General features: G+C 57.8%; 1 protein-coding gene across 3 annotated transcripts; it reads left to right on the top strand.

Moving 5' to 3' along the window:
- Nucleotides 1–601: 601 nt before the first annotated feature.
- Nucleotides 602–14,292, top strand: GATA2 (GATA binding protein 2). 3 transcript variants are annotated; one of them, XM_017650121.3, is made up of 7 exons: nucleotides 602–885; nucleotides 5,882–6,084; nucleotides 6,698–6,974; nucleotides 7,400–8,041; nucleotides 9,723–9,868; nucleotides 11,753–11,878; nucleotides 12,366–14,292. In XM_017650121.3, exons 3-7 carry the CDS (start codon nucleotides 6,746–6,748, stop codon nucleotides 12,663–12,665), a joined length of 1,443 nt encoding a protein of 480 aa, XP_017505610.1. In that variant the 5' UTR covers nucleotides 602–885; nucleotides 5,882–6,084; nucleotides 6,698–6,745; the 3' UTR covers nucleotides 12,666–14,292. The 3 variants fall into 3 exon arrangements, with proteins under 3 accessions (XP_017505610.1, XP_017505612.1, XP_073087217.1); XM_017650123.3 differs by lacking the exon at nucleotides 602–885 and adding an exon at nucleotides 4,896–5,029; XM_073231116.1 differs by lacking the exon at nucleotides 602–885 and adding an exon at nucleotides 5,166–5,429.
- The last annotated feature ends 5,561 nt before the right edge of the window (nucleotides 14,293–19,853 follow it).

Genomic DNA, 19,853 nt, shown 5'->3' on the forward strand with positions numbered 1-19,853 from the left:
CAACTCCACTCCGAAAATGGTCTGGTCTGCCCTGGAGTTGGGGAATTGAGCCTGTATGTCTACTCTTAGCCAAATCACTCCGGAAGTGAGGGAGTTGCTTGCCAGAGTGGCGAGCTACATTTGAGTGTGAGCACATGTGCACGCAGGTGTGACCCAGATCTCCGGGGGATGTCCACGCAGCCACAACTGTGTGCACTAACGTGTGCATGTTCATTAGAGCACTACTGGAAGTGTGTTGGAGAAGCAGCAGGCGTCTGTGTACGTGCGTGTGTGAACGGATGTGCCCACGGTTCGCGAGGGTCCCCCGGGAGAGTCTTAAAAGAGAGATGTCCCAGGAAGTCTGAGCGTGCAGCCCTGAGAGGAGGAGTGCGTGTCTGTGCGCCCTGGAGAGGGCAGGGGTGGTCTGGAGCACGGGCAAATAGGGTTTGCGGGCCCTGAGCGCCTCCAGGCCCTCGGCCTGCTGCCCAGCGGCTGGACTAGGCAGAAAGGGCGCAGAGTCCCGGGCACCCTCCTGCCCCCTTGCGGTGCTCCCGCCCCACCCCCCCACCCCAAGTGCTGTCGAAATAAAAAGCCGCGGTTGCTGCGGCCGGGAGAGGAGAGAGAGAGGCAACGGGAGCCAGAGGGAGGTAGCGGGGCCAGCGCCGCTCAAGTCTCTATCTCCTGGCTGCCTTCGCCCCCCACCCCAGCCGGCCCCCGTCCGCCACCCGGCGAACAAAAGCGGGCCGCCGCGCACCATGCGGCCACTCGGAGCGCAGCCCGGGCCCTGCTAGTGAACGCGCAAGCCCACGCCGGGCCCCTGGGCCCACCTGGCCACGCACCGCTCTGTACGCACCGCTCTGCTCCGGCCCCGTCCGCCCGGGGGCGCCGCCGGCCGCACCTCACTCGGTAAGTCTCCCCTCTTCTCCTGGCCCAGGCCCTTCCAGTCCTTACGCACTGCGCACCCGGCACCCTAAGCACGGTCCGCCTAGCCCTGTGGCCCCTGACATGTGGCTTTTGGGGCTCGCTCTGGCCCTACCGCCGGCTCGAATCCCAGGTCATAAGGGCCTAAACCTAAGGGAGGATTTGGGGAGCTGGAGACAGCAGGCCTCCCGCCTTCCCATTTCTCGGATGGAGCCCTAGGCCGCAAGCCCCGGTTATTCCCAGAGCTTCGCAACGCGCTCCACCTCTCGGCCCCTGAGCCAGGGTCTTTTGTCTCGGCCGCCCCCCACCTCCGGGCCGCTGTGGCGGACGTGTCCGAGCCGGGCCGCAGAGCTGCGGCTGCACCTGCCGGTTGGTCCCGTGCGCCGGCTTTGCGCGGCTTAACCCGGCTCGCTCCTGCGTGCGCCCCCGCACGCCGCGCCCAGCGGCCCTTTATCCTGTGCGACTGGGGCGCGGGTGAGCTGGGTTGGAAGTCTCCCCCTTTCCCCAAGCCGGAGTCGGAATCCGTTTAGTGGGATTTCAATAAGAATGGGGCCGCCGCGGGCTCCGGGATCTGCAGCCGGGAGGAGTAGACAGCGGTCTGGGTCTGTCCGGACGCTGGGCATTTAGAATCCTAAAGAGACGGCAAAGCTTGAACTCCGGGTTGCCCCAGCCGCTAGGGGAAAGGTCCAGCGTTCAAGGCCCCCGGGTGTGACGGCCGCTCCTTTCCCGGAAAACACGGAAGGAAATTCGTTGTTTTGGAAAAAGCTACGTCTCCCCGGGTCGGGAAAATCTGGCGGCGAGCTCCGGGTCTACGCGGGTACCTCGTACTGGAACTCGTTTATGAGTAGGCAGGATTCTAGAAGCAGGTAGGCCAGTGCGGCTGCCAAGGCGTCTGGAGAGCGTTTCCCAGCCGGGTTGACAAATTGCAAACAAATTGCGTCTAACGAAACGGATTTACCAGTTACCGTGCCGCCGGGCCGCCGAGCCGCCGGGCGCTCTGAGAAAGCCGTAGCTCTTCGCGGAGGAGGGAGAAACGTGGCCCGATTGCCTGCAGGTCTCAGCAAGGCCTCGAGGGTTGGGGGCTAGGGGGTGGGGAGGCTGTCCGGCTTGGAGGTGGGGGTGAGAACCTGGTAAGAATTTACAGGATCTCCCGTGCACTTCGACCCGTGGCACAGTAACATCTAGGACGTTTTGCCTCCGTCTTTGTGATTCAGAATGGCACAGAAGACGGATGGGATGGGAGAGCCAGCATGGAGGCCAGAGGAGGGGGATCCTTCCGATTTAGGGAGCTGGAAGTGAACCCCAAAGTACAGAAGGGGCTGTTGGAGCTCTGCCCCCCACCCATTGCAAAACCCCTCTAGGCTGCAGCCTGAGCAGATCTGCGGCCTTGCTCTAAAAGGGACTTCTGAACCCCTCTGGCAAAAGCGGCCCCCACTTCCTCCTCAGTACCCCTTAAGGCACATTGATAGTGTGGGGCTGGGAGGCCCCTGGGTTGCAAATTAAATATTCCTATGGAACGCAGCCCCTAAGCAAACTGATTTCTTTGACACTCCCCTCACCCCCCTTGCTGGCCAATTAGATGCCCATAGGAAGAGGCGAGAAGAATTAGGTTACAAAGAGAGCGCAAACTTACGGTCCCAGGGGGGTCGACTCGGATGAGCAAAGTTTAAACAAAGGGCGTGGAGGGGAGGGCTCCGTGGTATGTAGAAGACCTGGGCAGCTGAGAGACCCAGCCAGGCAGGTGAGGCCCTCAAGAACTGGGCTTCGGATCCTCATGCCCCCAGCTGGGGCGAAAGCACCAGAGAGGCACCGACCCACGCTCCCCTGGGCAATTTTGGGTCCCTTGAAAAAGGCCATTAGAAATTTCAGTTTTTCTGTTGCCTTTCCCCAAGTCCTTCGTGAAATCTTGTTCTCATGTCAAGAAAAATGACAGCTTCTTAGCGCGAACGAAAGGCAGCAGCCCGCGTTTGCAACAACCCTCAGGAACAGACAAATACATGAAAAGGGAAACGTGTCCCTTTGAAGGTGTTCGGGAGACCCCAAAGTCCAAGACCGTAAAGTGAAATAAATCTGTTCTCTCCAGGCGCCAGGATGGCCCCTCGCAAACCCAGCTGATCCTGGGGCTGCCTTGACCCTCCCTGGACGTTTGGGCAGAAGTGATAGGCTGGTCTCTGCTCCCTGCTAGGCGAAGCGCCTGGATAGTAGTGCCCGTTGGTTTGTCTGGCATACACGTACACTCAGGAGCGCGGACCCCCTTTATTGTCCAGCTGGGCACCCTCCTGCCAGTCGCCCCGCTTTTCCCTTCCATGCAGATTCGTTCCTGCGGGAGAACGCAGCAGTCCCGTGTCCAACGCAAGAGCTCCAATCGTAGTGGAGGCCTCGGACAAGCCGGCTGCGTGCCTGCCTTTCCGAGGAAGGCAACCCCAGGGCCTCAAGGGAGCTGGCGAGGGCTCCCCTTTCCCTTTTTTCTCCACGCCCGTATTGCGGGAAGGGAGGCTGGTGCGTATCTCCCCAGGCCCCTGCTCAAGCATTGCTTAACTGCCCTGCTAAGCTCCTCTCTGCGGCGATTTTCTGAGCCGCCGAGCGGGGTAATTAAATCCCCGCCCGCGCTCCGCTGTACGCCAGGCCCGCGGGCAGCGCAGCGCTGCCGTTCCTGCAGGGAACTCGGCCTGGCTGGTCACCTCCACCCCTGCGGTGGCCAGGACCCTGCCCCGGAGGGGCTTCAGGCTGCCCGGAGGAGCTTGAAGCAGAGTTCGCGATGTTCGAAACCACAGACCCACCCAGAACCGGGGAGAATTTGAACCGCGTCTTTTTGGGAGAAAGAATTACCTGCTTTCCCGAGGGCTCGGAGCTGCCACCCCCCTGCGAGCCGAGGCGCGGATCTCGGCCGCGGGGGAAGCTTCTACTCGTCTCCGGCGTTCACTGCCCTGCCCCTGGCCAGCGACTGGCGGCCTCCCGCGCTGGGCCCCGGGGTTCGAGTTCTAGTGGGGCAGCCTTGCTGGACACGTAGGATCGTCCCCGGGGCCGCGGTGTCTTTGAGAAGCAAAGCAAGGACGCAAAGCAGGCTCGAGGCTTCGCGGCGATCTCATTTTACGCGTTGACGAATAGTAAGCTAAAGGCAGGGGAGAGAGGGGGACGTACGGAGACAGCGAGTCCAGGCCAGACTGCGCATGGTGCGGGGAGCGAGAACCAGCGAGCACGGAGGCCATTCACCTGCCCAGCCGGCGCCCGAGGTCCGGCACCCCCGGCCTCGCGCTCCTTCTCACGGCCCCGGCGCGCTTTACCCGGGCTGGCGCCGGCCTCCTCTCCCTCCGAGCAAACTTCCAAGAAGCCCGGGCCCCGCGCGCCCCAGCTCAGCGGAGCGGGAGGCGCAGCGGGAAGCCACGGCAGGCGGGTCCCCAAGGGCCTGAGACGCGCGGGTTCCCAGCCGGACGGGGCTCTGCGCCCCCGGACCCGCGCCTTTACCTGCGCCAGAGTCTTGGACAGACGAACGGACAGCGGGATGCAGAGGCAGGAGGAGGGCCTCTGGCCCGGGCCGGCTCCCTCTTGACGCTGCCCAGAGCTGGCCTGGGAGAGGTTGACGGGCCGCGCCCGCCGAGCTGGGCCTGGCCGGACGCCCCCCGAGCCGAGGGGACCGAGGGCTTTCCTCCCTCCTCGGATTATTAAAAAGTTCATTTCCTGGCGAATCGGGTGACGTCAGGGGCCCGGCGTCGCGGTGGCGGGGCCGCCCGGCCGGAGAAGCCGCCTCCAGTTACCCAATTACCGACTGTCAATCCCACCACCCCTCCCCCCACCCTCCCGGGGGTGGCCAGGACCCCCGCCCTCCTCCCTGCCCAGGACCCACCTGGGATCCCTCCGGACTTCTACACCAAGACCCATGCACCCAGCCTGGGAAGAGGGGCTGCAGGATATGGTTTATTTCCCATCACCCCCGCACCTGTCTCCGTCCCTCCCCCTAAATTTCTTTGTTCCCGACCCCCCTCCTCGGCCATAGGCTCCCTTCGAGCCTCGGTCTCCCTCAGTCTCCTCCATCTGTACAATGAGAGAAAGCCAGGAGATTTGTGCACTGGGCCCCCTCGACCCACAGAGCTGGATCTCTGGACTGGACGTGTGTGGAGAGCAGTTCCAGGTGACTTAGGGAGGAGAGGGCCTCTGGCCCGGGTCGGCTCCCGCTCCCCAGGGGCCGCCTTAGGGACCCCCGGGAAGAAAAAAACATGCCTCCTCCTGCCCGGAGGCGTCTCTTTCGAGCCGGCGCCGGCGCCAGTCCGGGTCTCCACGGCCTCGCCCCAGGCAGTTCGGCCCGTTGGTCTACGAAGGCCACGCCCGGGAAGGGGACGCCCAACCCCCCCCGGAGCAGCCGGCCAGGCCACCTCCACCGGGTCAAGCACAGTCCTAAGCGGCCTCGTCTCCGAGGCCCAGGTCCCGCTGGGGCCCCGGAATTCCTGCCGCTTACCGCTCCCGCTGTCCCGCAGCTGTCTTCCCAGGCCCCCAACCAGCCAGCGCCCGAGGTGGGGGAGGGAAGGGTTTGGGTAGGTACTCGGACTCCGACTGGCCGCGGTCAGCCGTAAAGGAGGTGGGATCCGAGAGTGGATGGGCTGGGAGTCTCGGGGAAAGAACAGCCAGGCACCCAGAGGGTGCGCACCCCGGGATCCCGGGAAGGGGGTCCCAGTTGGAGGCTAGTTACTGGGAAGAGGGACCTTAGATTAGGGAGATCCTGAGTGTCCGCAAGAGGGGGCTCAGCCGTCGACCCTCAGGGTGAGGGTCCAGGGGGGGTGGGGGCGTTGGCAGCAGGGGCCGCCGGGAGGGCGCTGGGAGGGGGCAGGCCGGCAGAGGGGGGCAGGCCCGCGGGTCAGTCCCGGAGTCCAGCGGCCCAGGAGTTGCGTGCTCAGCCAATGGGGGGCGGAGGCTGGGCGGCGCACGGTGCTGATTGGCTGGCGCGGGCTTCTTAGGCGTGCACGGCCCCCGCTTCATGTCTGTGCAGGAGTCGCGAGCTGGCGCCAGGGCGGCCGGAGGATGCCGAGGGGCCGGAGCCGGGCAGGCCTGAGGCCGAGGCGCGAGCTGCCCCCCGCTCCTACCCTGTGAGCCCCGCCAGGCCCTCGACTCGTGGTTCCTGAGCCCGCCATCCCGGGGGGCTACAGCCAGTGCTGCTTCCCGGAGGCCGCGCCCCTCTCCCCGCGGCGCTGCGTAAGTTTGGGGTGCGAGAGCTGGCCTGGGGCCTGGGGCACGCCAAGCTTGAACCTCTGGGGGTTTAAGACTAGGGCCAGGCTGGGGTGATTACTTTGTAGTACCTTGGTGAGAGGTCCTGATTGTGCTGCCTAGCAGTGTGCGCGGGGGGCTGGCTCTCAGCCGGTGGGGCTGCGTGTACGTGTTTTTGGGGGAAGACAGTATGTGTGTCCGGCGCCAAGGGTAGGTGTGTGCGTGTGTTTAGGATCATGTGCCCCAGTGGGTGCCCGGGACGCCTGTCTCCAACTTTTAATCTATGTTTATGTGTTTGTGTACCGGGAAGGTGGGGGGTTCCATGTGAGTGCTACTCTGCGTTTGTTGGGGTAACTGGCGTCGGGGCTCGTTCCTTGGTGACCCCTTGTGCACGAGTGTGTGGCTCTGGGACTGGGGGTCACCATGTGAGTGTGCATGGCTGAGCCCTCTCCCCCGCCTTCCTTTCGTTTCAAGCTTGGAGCTTTCCTCCCACCCGGGACTGAGCTTGGCTGGGGTGCAGCGGCGCGCGGGACGCCGCGTGGCGGGACTTCGGGGGTGTAGGGCCTTGGCGGCGCCCCTCACGCCCCCTTCCGTCGCGCAGGGACTCCACCACCGCCTCCGCCCAGATCTTAAGCCTCCGCCTCCGGCCATGGAGGTGGCCCCCGAGCAGCCGCGCTGGATGGCTCACCCCGCCGTGCTGAACGCGCAGCACCCCGACTCGCACCACCCGGGCCTGGCGCACAACTACATGGAGCCCGCGCAGCTGCTGCCTCCCGACGAGGTGGACGTCTTCTTCAACCACCTTGACTCGCAGGGCAACCCTTACTACGCCAACCCGGCCCACGCGCGGGCGCGCGTCTCCTACAGCCCCGCGCACGGTAAGCCCAGGGCCCGTGGGTGACCGGGAGCCCAGGCGCCGCGCTCCAGGCGCGCGAGGGGAGGAGGGCCCGGCTGCCTACTTCCCGGATGTGGGATCCGCAGGAATCGGAGCAGCTGAGAAATTGGGGCAGGAAAGGAGGGGGCAGCAGCTTTTTGGGGAGGGTCTGGGCTTCATAGGGTTTCTGCCCATCCCCAGCTGGCTGTGGGGGTTCTCTCCAGGCCCTGTCCAGTGGGGTTCCTTCTGTGCCACTTGTCCTTCAGCTCCGGACTGACATTCCTGATTATTGCCGGTTGGGGTGTTATGTTTCCGGATTTCTCTGGGGAGTGGGTTACTGCTGATTGTCTTGTGAGTTGCGGTCCTGTGTATCCGTGTCCTGGCTCGGCCCAGCCTCTGCGCACCCTGACCCCTTTCCCCCTCCCGCAGCCCGCTTGACCGGAGGCCAGATGTGCCGCCCACACTTGTTGCACAGTCCTGGGTTGCCCTGGCTGGATGGGGGTAAAGCGGCCCTCTCTGCAGCTGCAGCGCATCACCACAACCCCTGGACCGTGAGCCCCTTCTCCAAGACGCCACTGCACCCCTCAGCTGCTGGAGGCCCTGGAGGGCCCCTCTCTGTGTACCCAGGGGCCGGGGGTGGGAGCGGGGGAGGCAGTGGGAGCTCTGTGGCCTCTCTCACCCCCACCGCAGCCCACTCTGGCTCCCACCTCTTTGGCTTCCCACCCACACCACCCAAGGAAGTGTCTCCGGACCCTAGCACCACTGGGGCTGCCTCCCCAGCCTCCTCCTCTGCAGGGGGTAGTGCAGCCCGAGGTGAAGACAAGGATGGCGTCAAGTACCAGGTGTCACTGACAGAAAGCATGAAGATGGAAAGTGGCAGCCCCCTGCGCCCAGGCCTGGCTGCCATGGGCACACAGCCGGCCACACACCACCCCATCCCCACCTATCCCTCCTATGTGCCGGCCGCTGCCCATGACTACAGCAGCGGACTCTTCCACCCTGGAGGCTTCCTGGGCGGCCCTGCCTCCAGCTTCACCCCTAAGCAGCGCAGCAAGGCCCGCTCCTGCTCAGGTAAAGGGAGGTGCCAGGGACCTGGTGGATGTGGGACGGTTGCTGCTTTGGTGGGTGTGCTGTGATGTGGGAGATGGGCAGTGCCCGTCTTCCTGATTTGGGGATGGGTGATGTCCCTTTCTAATAGTCCCCAGTAGATGTATATTAGGTGCATGAGACCCCAGGACAAGGGACAGGGGAACCTAAAACTTTTGCCCTTTTCTTAACTGTTGCTGAGGGTCCCCAAAGTTCATGTCCCTTCCCCACTCCTCACCCCCTTCCACGGTGGACCCCTGCTAGACTGAGCACAGAACAGGAATTCCCCTTCCCTTCCCTGAATCTTAAGTGGCAACTCAGGCAGCCTCAGGACTTAGTGTGTGAGAGAATGCAGTACGCAGGTGAGAGCAGCGAGGGCAGGCGTACGTGTGTTTGTGAGCGTGTGTATGTGTGCTGCGGGCACACTCCAGAGGCTCCAGACTCTTAAAGAATCTGGTCCTGCAACGCAATCAGTCCAATCTTGGGATTTCAATGGCTCCAGATCTCCTTGGGAGATTTCCCCCAAAGCAAAATTCCCAGGACCTGTTCCTGCTCCCTGTTCCCTGCCCCCTGGCGTGTCCTTCACTTTCCCTCCCCGAAGGCTGGAGTGAGGGGGATGAAATTGGAAGTGCCCCTGCCCACAGGAGCAGGTTGGGTCAAGGTGGTTCAATAATCTGGCTGTGGAGCAGAAACCAAGGCTAGTGTGGGCTCTTGCTGTCAACGCTTCCTCCCCGATCCCTTTAAGCCAGGGAAGGAAGATTTTTAAAACCGTCACTCCTGAGTCCAGGAGCCACCTCTTCTTGCCTGTATCTTTTGACAATTTAGTTTAAACTGAATGGGGAGGATTTTCTTGGGTAACATGATGCTGAGGCAGCCACCCTGATTAATCACTACCATGGCCATTGACACCCTCCTCAGCCCCACCTCAGGGCCCCTGTTCTGCTCAGGCCAGTTAACTTGCCTTTAATTAATCCTTCCTCCTAAATTTGTTTTACATTCGATTGGAATTCCAGATGGCCTTTAACAAAACAATACAAAATCCCAAACCAAAAACTAACGACGACAACTAAAAAGCAATGTCTCAGTCTACTTAGCCTAAAAATGAAAGGGCTTATTATTTATTTTATTTTAAAGAACAACAACTTCGATCTGAGTCCAGGACTGATCTGGGACTTCAGCAGAAGGGGGAATGTCCGGGAGAAAGGAGGAAATTATCCTGGGCTTAGGGCACGGGAGGTGGAGCTGACTGAGGAGGTGCCAGACACAGCTGGGGAGAAAGGAGAGGCAGAGCCCGAAGAGGGGCCAGAGTCCTCCGGGCCTAGCCAGGGCAAGCTGGGTGACTCCTGCTGCCACCCTGCCATCGGCAAAGTTTGCTGTAAATACCCTTTCCTTGCCGTGGGGAGACTCGCTGGGGCCCTGACCCCACCCCTCCCTCCTGCCCTCTTTCCCTGCTTCAAGAGAGGATTTAGAGGACGAAGATTTTGCCTGGAGAACTATTCTCTGGACCCCGCCTCCTGTGGGGCAGCCCCCCTGGGTCTCTCTTCCCTCCTGGGGCTGGATCTAAATGTCACTCCCCCTAGTAGCCTGGCCGCAGACCCCTGCCTGCTTGGCTCCTGCCGGGCCTTGTCAGTTAACAGGCCCCGTGTGTGTCCTTGTCCCCCTTCAGAAGGCCGGGAGTGTGTCAACTGCGGGGCCACAGCCACCCCTCTCTGGAGACGCGACGGCACTGGCCATTACCTGTGCAATGCCTGCGGGCTCTACCACAAGATGAACGGGCAGAACCGGCCGCTCATCAAGCCCAAGCGGAGACTGGTAGGTAGTGGCGCTGGGCGAGGGCAGCAGGTGGCTGGGGAGGCAGCCGTGGGGCAGCGCCAGGGGAGCTAACCTGGGCAGGAGCCCACCATTAATTAAAACAAAAATAATAATAACAATAAAACCCTTCAAACGCAGAAGCTCTGCCACTTGAAATCCTCTTTTATCATTAAAATCTCCTGGATGTCAGTTGGGGTCACCCTGCTTTCAGGTTAGAGTTTTTCAGGCCTGATTTCCCACTAGGCACCCTCACCCCACCCCGCCCCAGGATCCCCAAAGTTGAGTGTCCACAGGCCCAGCTCCCGTCCCCTGCTTAACTCTTTTTAAAAATAGGGCCATGAAGTAATTTTCCTTGTAGCTCAGGGCAGCTCGCTCCAGCTCCCAACAATCTCCCCATGCTTATTTAAATAAAGCACACACTCACACCAGCCACCAAAAAAACCTGCCCTTTATTATTTTTCCATGGAGTCACCTATACTGTGTATTTTCATTTGAGTGATTTTAAAAAAAAGTGCCCTTTCGGATCTCCTGCCGGAGTTTCCTATCCGGACATCTGCAGCCTGAAGATAAGGAAAGTTCGTGTATCTGTTTCCGGACTCCGCGAGTTTTTAGAGTCTGTCCTCGGCTCAGTCCTGCCTCTCGCTGGGCTGTTTTGAAATTTCTAATGCCCTCCACTCTGCAAATAATGCGTAAAATGCTAAGAATAATAAATATATTTTTTCAGGGCGAAGTGATTTATGAGGCTTAAATCGCTCTCTGCTTTGGGGGCCCCCCTTTTTTTTTCCTGGCGCGAGGGCGGGGTAAGGGCCCGGGTGGGGGTAGCAGGGGAGGATATGGTGTTGGCCCCTGAGTCAGAATTCCAGCTTCAGGCTGCTTACTCACGGTCAGCCTCCCCGCCCCTGTGGCTGCAGTCTGGCATGAGGGGCCATTCCAGCCTCTGCTGGCTGAGCCCCGCACCCCAACCCCTGCTGCCTGTGGTCCTCTGGGAAGTGTTGCCAGACCAAGTTCTGGGACCGTGGGGCCAGGGCCCAGCATCTGCTTTGCTGGATAAGATCTTACCTTCTCTTAGGAGCCTTCAGCTCCTAACTCCAGAAACCAGACACCCATTTCTGGATCACGTCTGCCCTGCATTCCCGGAGAGACTGGGGGGCAGCTGGAACTCTGGTTGGAGGTCCATGGTGCTGGACAGATAGACAAGCCTCATTCGATAAGCCTCCAATGAGGGAAATGTTCTGGATCTGCACTGTCCACTGTGGTCATGTCCAGCCCATGCTGTGGCGATTGATCCTTTGAAATGTGCCCGGTGCAATGGAAGGAACTGAATGTCTAATTTTATTAAATTATAGTTCAATTTAATTTAAATAGTCACATGTGGCTGGTGGCTACCGTATTGGACAGTGCAGCTCCAGACTTCCTGTGGCCTGGGCAGCCACAGGCCCCCTGCCCTGGCCTCAGGGACGCCGACACACCCCAGGATTGTGGGTTTTCTGAAGAGTCCTGCGGGAATGCAATGACAGACCCAGAGGCTTCAGGGGGACCCATCCAGCCTTCCAAACCCTAATGAGCCCTTCTCCGAGCCTCAGTTTCTCTGTCTATAAAGTTAGATTATTTGGTAGTTGGGGGAAGGTGGCTAATTTTTCCCTTCCAGCTCTTGCAACTCTGTTGATTCTAAGATCAAGCTTCTGAGAGCTCTTTATTCTAGAGTTCTGCTCTGTTTAGGTCTCAAATTCTACAATTCCACGGCTCTAAGATGCCTTGATTCCCCTGTGAGATTTACCGCTCCTGGGCTAAGTTTGCGGGGGCTGGGATGGGGCCATGATGGAGGGGGGAGGTCGAGGTAGAGCGTGGGAGCCCAGCTTGCTGACGCCGCCCCTCCCCTCCCAGTCGGCCGCCAGGAGAGCAGGCACCTGCTGTGCGAATTGTCAGACGACAACCACCACCTTATGGCGCCGAAACGCCAACGGGGACCCTGTCTGCAATGCCTGTGGCCTCTACTACAAGCTGCACAATGTGAGTCCGCCCCGGCCCGCCCCACCCCTCCCTGGGGACTGCTGCTCTTTGTGCTGCCAGGCAAGAGGCCCCCACCACCACCTCCAGCTTGGCGTGGCTTGGGAAGCTGCTGCCTCACGGGGGTCAGCCCGAGTGCCAGAGGGCTTCCCATAAGAGGGGGCAAGCTGTCTGGTACTATGTCCCCCACAGCAGGGGCCAGCAGGCCCAGGGAAGAGGTCCCCCTGTATAAAACAGCAGTCTGGGTGGGGGTGGGTTTGAGTTGTGTCGGCAGGGGACAGTGCTGGCATTTACTGGGCCTGGTGCCCTGTACCCACATTCCTCTCAAAACGCCAGCAGTGCTGGTGAGGAGAGAGGGGTGGTGGGTGGGCATTTGGAAGGGGGGACCCAGCCTACACCCGCCTTGCCCCTCGCCGAGGTGCCCAGCGGGGTGGGAGAAGCCTTGCTCTAGGAAGGGACTGGGCCCTGAAGGCGCTGTGGCCACCCCCAGGTGAATAGGCCACTGACCATGAAGAAGGAGGGGATCCAGACTCGGAACAGGAAGATGTCCAACAAGTCCAAGAAGAACAAGAAAGGGGCCGAGTGCTTTGAGGAGCTGTCCAAGTGCATGCAGGAGAAGTCGGCCCCCTTCAGCGCTGCTGCCCTGGCTGGACACATGGCGCCCGTGGGCCACCTCCCACCCTTCAGCCACTCGGGACACATCTTGCCCACACCGACGCCCATCCACCCCTCCTCCAGCCTCTCCTTCGGCCACCCCCACCCGTCCAGCATGGTAACCGCCATGGGCTAGGGACAGCCCCCCTCGAATGGACAGACTGATGCCAAGGAGGGTGGCCAGCAGCGCTGGGCTGGGTGCTCCCAGATGGGTGGGTCAAACCCTTAGCTGCCCTCCCTTCCCTGGAGACTGATGCCACCCCTTCCAGCCCAGCCAGAGCCCACGCTGCCTCGCCGGTGGGCTCCGCTCAGCCACGGCAGCCACTGTGAAAATTCTCGCCGGGGTAGGGGGGCGGCCCCCGTCTGGCTGCTGCCAGGTGGGGTTTCCATCACAGACAGTCAACTTGATAAAAGAGAGGAGGGGGCAGAGGACAAATGAAGGACACCGGTTTTAGAAGGAAAGGGGAATAGGCAAGAATAATTTATTTTGCTCTTGTTTCTAACAAGGACTGGGAGACTGGGAGGTCTGAGCTGCCCAAGTTCTCCGGGTCTTCCTGGGTGCCAAGTGCCCCTTGACCCACCTGCGTGCGAGGGTGATGGGGCAGGCCTGCAGGGATCTGAGCCTGCACCTTCTCCTCTGGCTTTCTTCTCTGAAACGCCGAACCCCAGGCTGGGCTGAGCCAGTGCAGAGGGGCTGCGGGCCAGGAGGCTGAGCTGGTGTGTGTGCTGGTGGCCAGGCCTGGAGGCAGAGACAATCACAGGCGGTCCTGCGCAGATTCCCAGGCCAGGGCTGGGTCACAGGAAGGAAACAACATTTTCTTGAGAGGGGAAACGTCTCCCAGATCACTGCCCTGGCTCTGAGGCCGATGCTGTTGTGATCTGTGTTGTCCCCTCAACGAGCCTGAGCCACAGCCTGCCTCCTCTGCCAGGTGGACCCCTGTACATACATCCTTTTTCTGCTAACCCCTCAACCCCCTCCCCTCCCACTCTGAGACAAAAGAAAAAATATTAAAAAAAAAACTGCATAAGCTTAACTCGCTGATGAGTTAGTTGTTTTATTTTTAAACTCTTTTTTGGGTCCAGTCAATTGTACGTTGCCACAGAATCCCTTGCTGTGGAAAGGAATAAAACCTGCAAACCAAGGCTGTAGCTTCGCAATTATTTTTGGAAAAGTTCCTGGATCCCACAGCCCTGGAATGGGCAACAGGGGGCCAGGGGTGGGGCATTGGCTGCTCTTGGCTTCTGGGGGCTAGTCTGGCAGGTGGCGAAGGCAGGAGCTGGGGGTGAGTCAGAGCCGGGACCCAAGGAGGCCATGACCTGGCTGGGGTCCTGGGAGGTGCCTGGGTTCTACTCTGCTTTTCTGTGGCTGGCTGGATCCTTCCCAAGGTACAGCTGTACATAACTGTGTCTGAGCTTAGATTCTGTATGCGGGGGTGGTGGGGTGCGGCAGCCAGTGAGGGCCCCAGGGCCTGGCCCAGGAAGAGGATTGTGCTGATGAAGTGACCAAGTGCAATATGGGCAATCGCTGCAAGGGCACCTCAGCCAGGAGTAACTTATTTTGTACTAGTATCCGCATAAGAAAAAGAATCGGCAGTATTTTCTGTTTTTATGTTTTATTTGGCTTGTTTTGTTTTGGATTAGTGAACTAAGTTATTGTTAATTATGTACAACATTTATATATTGTCTGTAAAAATTGTATGCTCTCCTCTTACTCCTCTAAAGTGAATACTGTTAAGAATAATAAAATACTTTTTGTGAATGCCTCTGGCCTGTCTTGTGGGCTCGTGGGGCTGCTGCGTCCTGGATGTGGAGATCATCCATCAGACCAAACTGGCCCTCCTATGGCCCAGTGATGTGGAGGGAAGGGCTCCTGTGATAGGGGATGGTGCCCTGTCTGGCCAGGGCCTGAGATCCTAGCCCTCCTCCCCGGAGGATCTCCCATCTGAATTTCCTTATCTGCACCTAACCGTGGGTCCTGGTGACTGGGTGGATATGGGGGAGGCTCAGGGAGGCTGTGGATTCATCAGCCTTTGGTCCACACATGAATCCTTTCCTTTGCAGAACCCAGCAAGGATTGACCCTACCCCTCACCCCCATGTACTTCCTCCCAGGTGCGATCAGCTTTCATTTCTGAGCTATCTGATCACCCATATTCCTATTCACTGACAAACCTGATCACTGATGTCTTTGATCACTGATGTCATTGATTGCTGTCATCTTTAATCAACAGTGTTGGTCATTGGAGATTGCCACCATGACTGACAGTCCTGATCAATGATCTGTCTGTCTGGTCACCAGAGCCTGTGACCATACACATCTGATTACTAACAATGGATCACCAACACTTATTCATCAATATTTCATCAATGTCTCTGATCAGCGATATGTCTGATCACTGACATCCACAAAATATGATCAGCAGTGCCTTCAGTGACTGTCTACTTACCAATGATGTCTGATCACAAATATCTCTCGCCACCATTGTTCCCGATCATCATATCTATTCACTAATATTTCCATTCAATGCGTCTAACTTCTATGATACTCATGGTCTCTTTCCTCAATATTTCTCTTCATCATGTCTGTGATCACTGGTGCCTTATCACCCATGTTCTTGATTACCGAAGTGGTGACCACTGCACCCTGTCACTGATGTTCTGGGCCATCAAGAAATGTGATCATCAATGCCATTGGTCAATGTTTTCCTAACCAATGATAGATTTGGTCACTCATATGTGGTCTCTGACATCCCTGAGCACACTCTCTCATCCCTAACGTCCTCTTAGCAATGACCTCGGTGACTTGTCTCCAAACACCAGCATCTCTAACCAACAGTGCACCTGGTGACCAGTGCCCCTGATCATGGAATCCACTTACCGTCAATTTTTCTCACTATCGATACAGTCACCAGAGACTCTGGTTACCAATATCTTTGACTGTTCAATGCTAATCATTAAGCTCTAGTGTCCAATATTGGTAATTTCTGAATCTTCTCATCTTCCAAGTCCCTCCGACCAATGTCCTTTTCCCCCCGATTACCCGTAGCTCTGATTGCCAACCTCCTCGGTCATTGGTATCACCCATGGCTCTGACTGCCAAATCCTCTAACCATCACTGCCCCGACCCCTGGTAGATCACACACCACCTGATCTCTGTCTCCAGTCCTCGAATCTGATCACCAGTGTCTCCCTTACCCTTGGTCATCAAGGACACGAGCACCAAATGTGCCCATCACTGATGCTCCTGTCGCCCACATCCTCAGTCCCGTGTCCCAGATCGATGACTAATGATATAGCCAATCAATGATCATTCTGATCACGAAGTTCTGTGAGCACTGCCTACCACTCTGCAGTCCATCACCACCACCCTCTGTGATCATGTGTTTGAAGGGCATCATCTCCCCAATGACTCTCGCGTCTCTAATTACAAGACACTCCAGTTGTGTGTCCCTGGTCAATGATTTTTTTTGAACCATTATCACCTCTAGTCCCTTGGGTCCCTGACAACTGGGATTTCTGATTGCCAACCTCCTTGTTCCTTGGCATCACCCCTGGTGCCCCCCTGGGTCTGGGAGCCCTCCTTTATTTCCCATCCAGACTGCTGCACTGCAAGGTGCTTGCTGGGGCTGGGAGCCGGGGGCGGCGATGGTCCCCTGAAGGCCAGCACGCCTTCGGTGAAGCCCCAGATGGCCAAGCCCATCAGGATAGAGTGGGGTGGGGCGGGCACCCCTGGGGCTCTGGCTCAGGACGCCTCTGCCGCTGCTGTGCCACCAGTACCCCACCCATGACCTTTCCCTGTAGAGCAGAAGCCCAGAGCAGGCAGGATCCAGTGCACAGCTGGGGGACGCTTGCTGGCCCTCTCAGTGCTCCTGACAGCTCCCTGTCCTGCCCTTCCCCAGCACACAGGGCTCTGGCCTCCCCTCCTGCCGGCTGCGGCCAGTGAGGGTGGGGAGCACCCTGCTCTCCTGCTCCGTGACTCCTGGCTGCAGGACGTGTGTCTTCATGGCTGTGCTTCAAGTGTACGTGTAAGTGTACCTGTGGAAGAACTCCCCTGCACCAGGCACTGTTCCAGGTGGGGCCTGCACCAGAGAATAAAACAAACAAGAGCCCCTGCCCTTGAAGAGCTTACAGACTAGGCAGCAGGCACAATAATGCCTTTACCTGGCCTCTGGCAAACTGTCCTGCCTGCCTGGCCCCAAATCCAGAGCCCAGAGCCAGAACCTGCAGTCCATGGCTTCTTGTCTACAGCCTGAGCCCCGGAACTCAGGAACCAAAGCCCAAAACACCCAGTGCAGAGCACATGCACCCCGATTCACGACTTAGAGTTTGGCACTCTGACTCCAGAACTTACATCTGAGGACTCTGAGACTGGGACCCAGAATCTGGACCTCAGAATCCAGGTCTCAGAAATATGGAGCCCAGAATCCAGAGCCCGGACTGTGACACCTAGAGCCTGGCTCTCAGAACCCAGAAGTTAGCACCATGATCATGGAGCCCAGGGCCTGGAATCTAGATCCCAGAGGCTGTACTGCCTGCAGCTCAGGAGCTGAAATGGAGAATTCAGAGCCCAGAGTGTCCCCTGAAAGACCCCCCTCAGTGTCTGTTGTACATCCCTAGGGCTGATTTCCTTCCTTGTCTTTGGATCGCCCAGCGCCAGGCACTGTTGAAAGTGCTGAGAGGCAGCCAGCAAGAAGCAGGCAGATGAATGGTGGTGGCGGTGCGGGCTGGGGGCTGGGGGTGCGGCACTTGTCTGTCACTCTTGTGTCCTCATTGCTTCTCCAGGGCCTGTGGTGGGTGCTTCCTAAATGTCTGTTGAAGAGATTCATTAATTCATCCCACACATGTTTATTGGCTTTGGCTGGGTTTGTTCCTGGCCTTGGGGTAGGGGATGAAACACAGAAAGATCTCACTCTGGTTAATCAGCTCCCTCTGGCTGCCAGGAAACTCTTGGAGGGTAGGAGCTGTTTCTGACAAAGGGCAGCGGCCAGAGCTGGGGAAGGAGAGGCTGTGGAGGCAGTGGGGCTGGTGTTGACCAGAGAGGGGGTGACCTCCCGGAGCAGGGAGAGCACACCGGGCTATGGAGGCGCTAAGTTCAAGTCCTGGCAGTACACTTTGGAGCCACACAACATGGCTCAGGACTCCTGCAGCTTCTGTCCCACCTCCTTAAGATAATCAGCAACTAACAATGACTCCCGCTGCCCACAGTCATTGTGCAGGTAAATAGTTTCGATTTTGTGGCCTCAAAGCTCCCAGGCAGGGCAGGGCAGGGCAAGCAGGCAAGCGGCCGCCTTAGCAGGGCGATAGTGCCTTTATGATTCCACAGGGCCTGGCGCCAGAGTGCCTGGGGTGGATTGGCTTTTGTTCCATCTGTTTGCACCCAAGTGGGGCTGGCCGGCCCAGGGCCCCTTCCTCCCTTCCTGCCGCCCGCCCGGACACTCCTAGGCCCAGCTTCTTATTCCCATTTTCTGTTGGAAGAACTCTAATGCCTCGGTAATTCTTAGAGACCAGCTCCTTCCTTCTCCAAAATACCCTCCTGCCTACTGGTGACCCACCACCAGGATAGGGGAGGGAGACAGTTTTCCCATTCCCGGGGCCACAGAGTGGACACTGCCCCAGGGGAATAGGATTTGGGAGGAATGCCTGACATCCACCTGAGCGGCAGGAAAGGCCACAAACACTGGGGGAAGGGGCAGGTCCCAAAGCAAGCAGGCTGTCCAGATGATTCTATAGTACCAGACCACGGATAAAGTGATTTCAAACTTTGTCTGGAAAAACTAACAAGACCAACAGAACAAGTGAGAAAATTGGGGAAAATAAAGCATGGAGTGTGTGTGTGGGTGTAATGCTTTCCAATATTAAACAAGATTCTATGATTGCAATGTTCACACCTTGTGGTTCTGCTGTAAGAATGAACAGTTCAATGGCGCAGACCCAGGTAAGCCTGAAACAGACCCTATTATTTACAAGATAATGGATGATAAAGGAGGGATCCTGAATCAATGCAAGGGTGGAGGGGGATTCCATCAAGTGAAGTTGGATCACCTAGCTGGTTAGCATGTCACCAGGTAAACACCCATGGCAGATCTAAACCCAGCAACCTGCGGCCTTATTCAGCCAGCAGACAAGTTCTGTTTTGGTTGCATGATGTTTTGCAAAAATACAGATGAATTGCAAATGATTTGAAATGAGGAGGTTCACTTAAAAATAGGCAGAAGGTTTGGCCCCGAGGGGACTGTGCGTCTGCAGGGCCATTTCTGCGTGTCTTGCCTCAGGAAGCCCTGCCTCTGTCTCCACCTGGCCCCTCATGCCCATATCTGCCTCCGTCTTGGGGTCACTGAGTTTGAGTCCTGACATCATCACACACATCCGACTACACCTTCAAGTTTATTAAGGAGCTACTCTTGAAACCAACCAGTTCAGCCCACCCAACGGGATTACCCAGCGTGGTTCCCTCACAGATACACTGGCAGAGGGGTACTAAGCCTCAAGATGAAATCCAGCCTTTCTAGGAACTAAAGAGGGAAAAGGAAGTTGTTGAATGTGCAGGATGTCCAAGCTTTTGCAGCAGGGAGGGAGTGGTAGGATAATTTGGGACAGTGCTCTTGAAGTGGGTTCTGAGATAATAATTCCAAGACTTGAATGTGAATCACTATCCCAATACCTTTTGTAAGAAGCTCTGACACGAGATGTCCAGGATGTCATTATTTATAAAACAGGGAACTTGGATACAATTTAAAGGCTCAACAAAAGGACATGAGGAGAGTATATACACAGGAGAATTGAAAGCAGGGACTGGAACAGATATTGACACACCCAAGTTCTTAGCAGTGTTATTCACAGTAGCCAAAAGGTGGAAGCAATCCAAGTGTCCCCCAGCAGATGAATGTATAAACAAAACGTGGTCTCTCCACACAATGGAATATTATTCAGTCTTAAAAAGGAAGGAAGAGAAATTCTGACACGGACTACAACATGGATGAGCCTTGAGAACATTATGCTCAGTGAAATAAGCCAGTCACAGAAGGACACATACTGTAGAATCCCATTTGCATGAGGTCCCTAGAGCTGTCACATTCCTAGAGACAGAAAGTAGACTGGTGGTGGCCAGGGGATGGGGGAGGGGGATGGGGAGTGAGTGTTTATGGGGGCAGTTTCAGTTTTGCAAGATGATAAAAGTTATGTGGAGGGGTGGTGGGGACGGTTGCCCAACAATGTGAACACACTCAATACCATTGAACTGGACATTTGAAAATGGCTAAAATGCTCAGTTTTCTGTCCTGCCTATTGACCACGATAACAAAAGGAAGGGAGGGCCTATAGGAGGG

The sequence above is a fragment of the Manis javanica genome, chromosome 3, assembly GCF_040802235.1.
Source record: "Manis javanica isolate MJ-LG chromosome 3, MJ_LKY, whole genome shotgun sequence".
Classification (NCBI taxonomy): domain Eukaryota; kingdom Metazoa; phylum Chordata; class Mammalia; order Pholidota; family Manidae; genus Manis; species Manis javanica.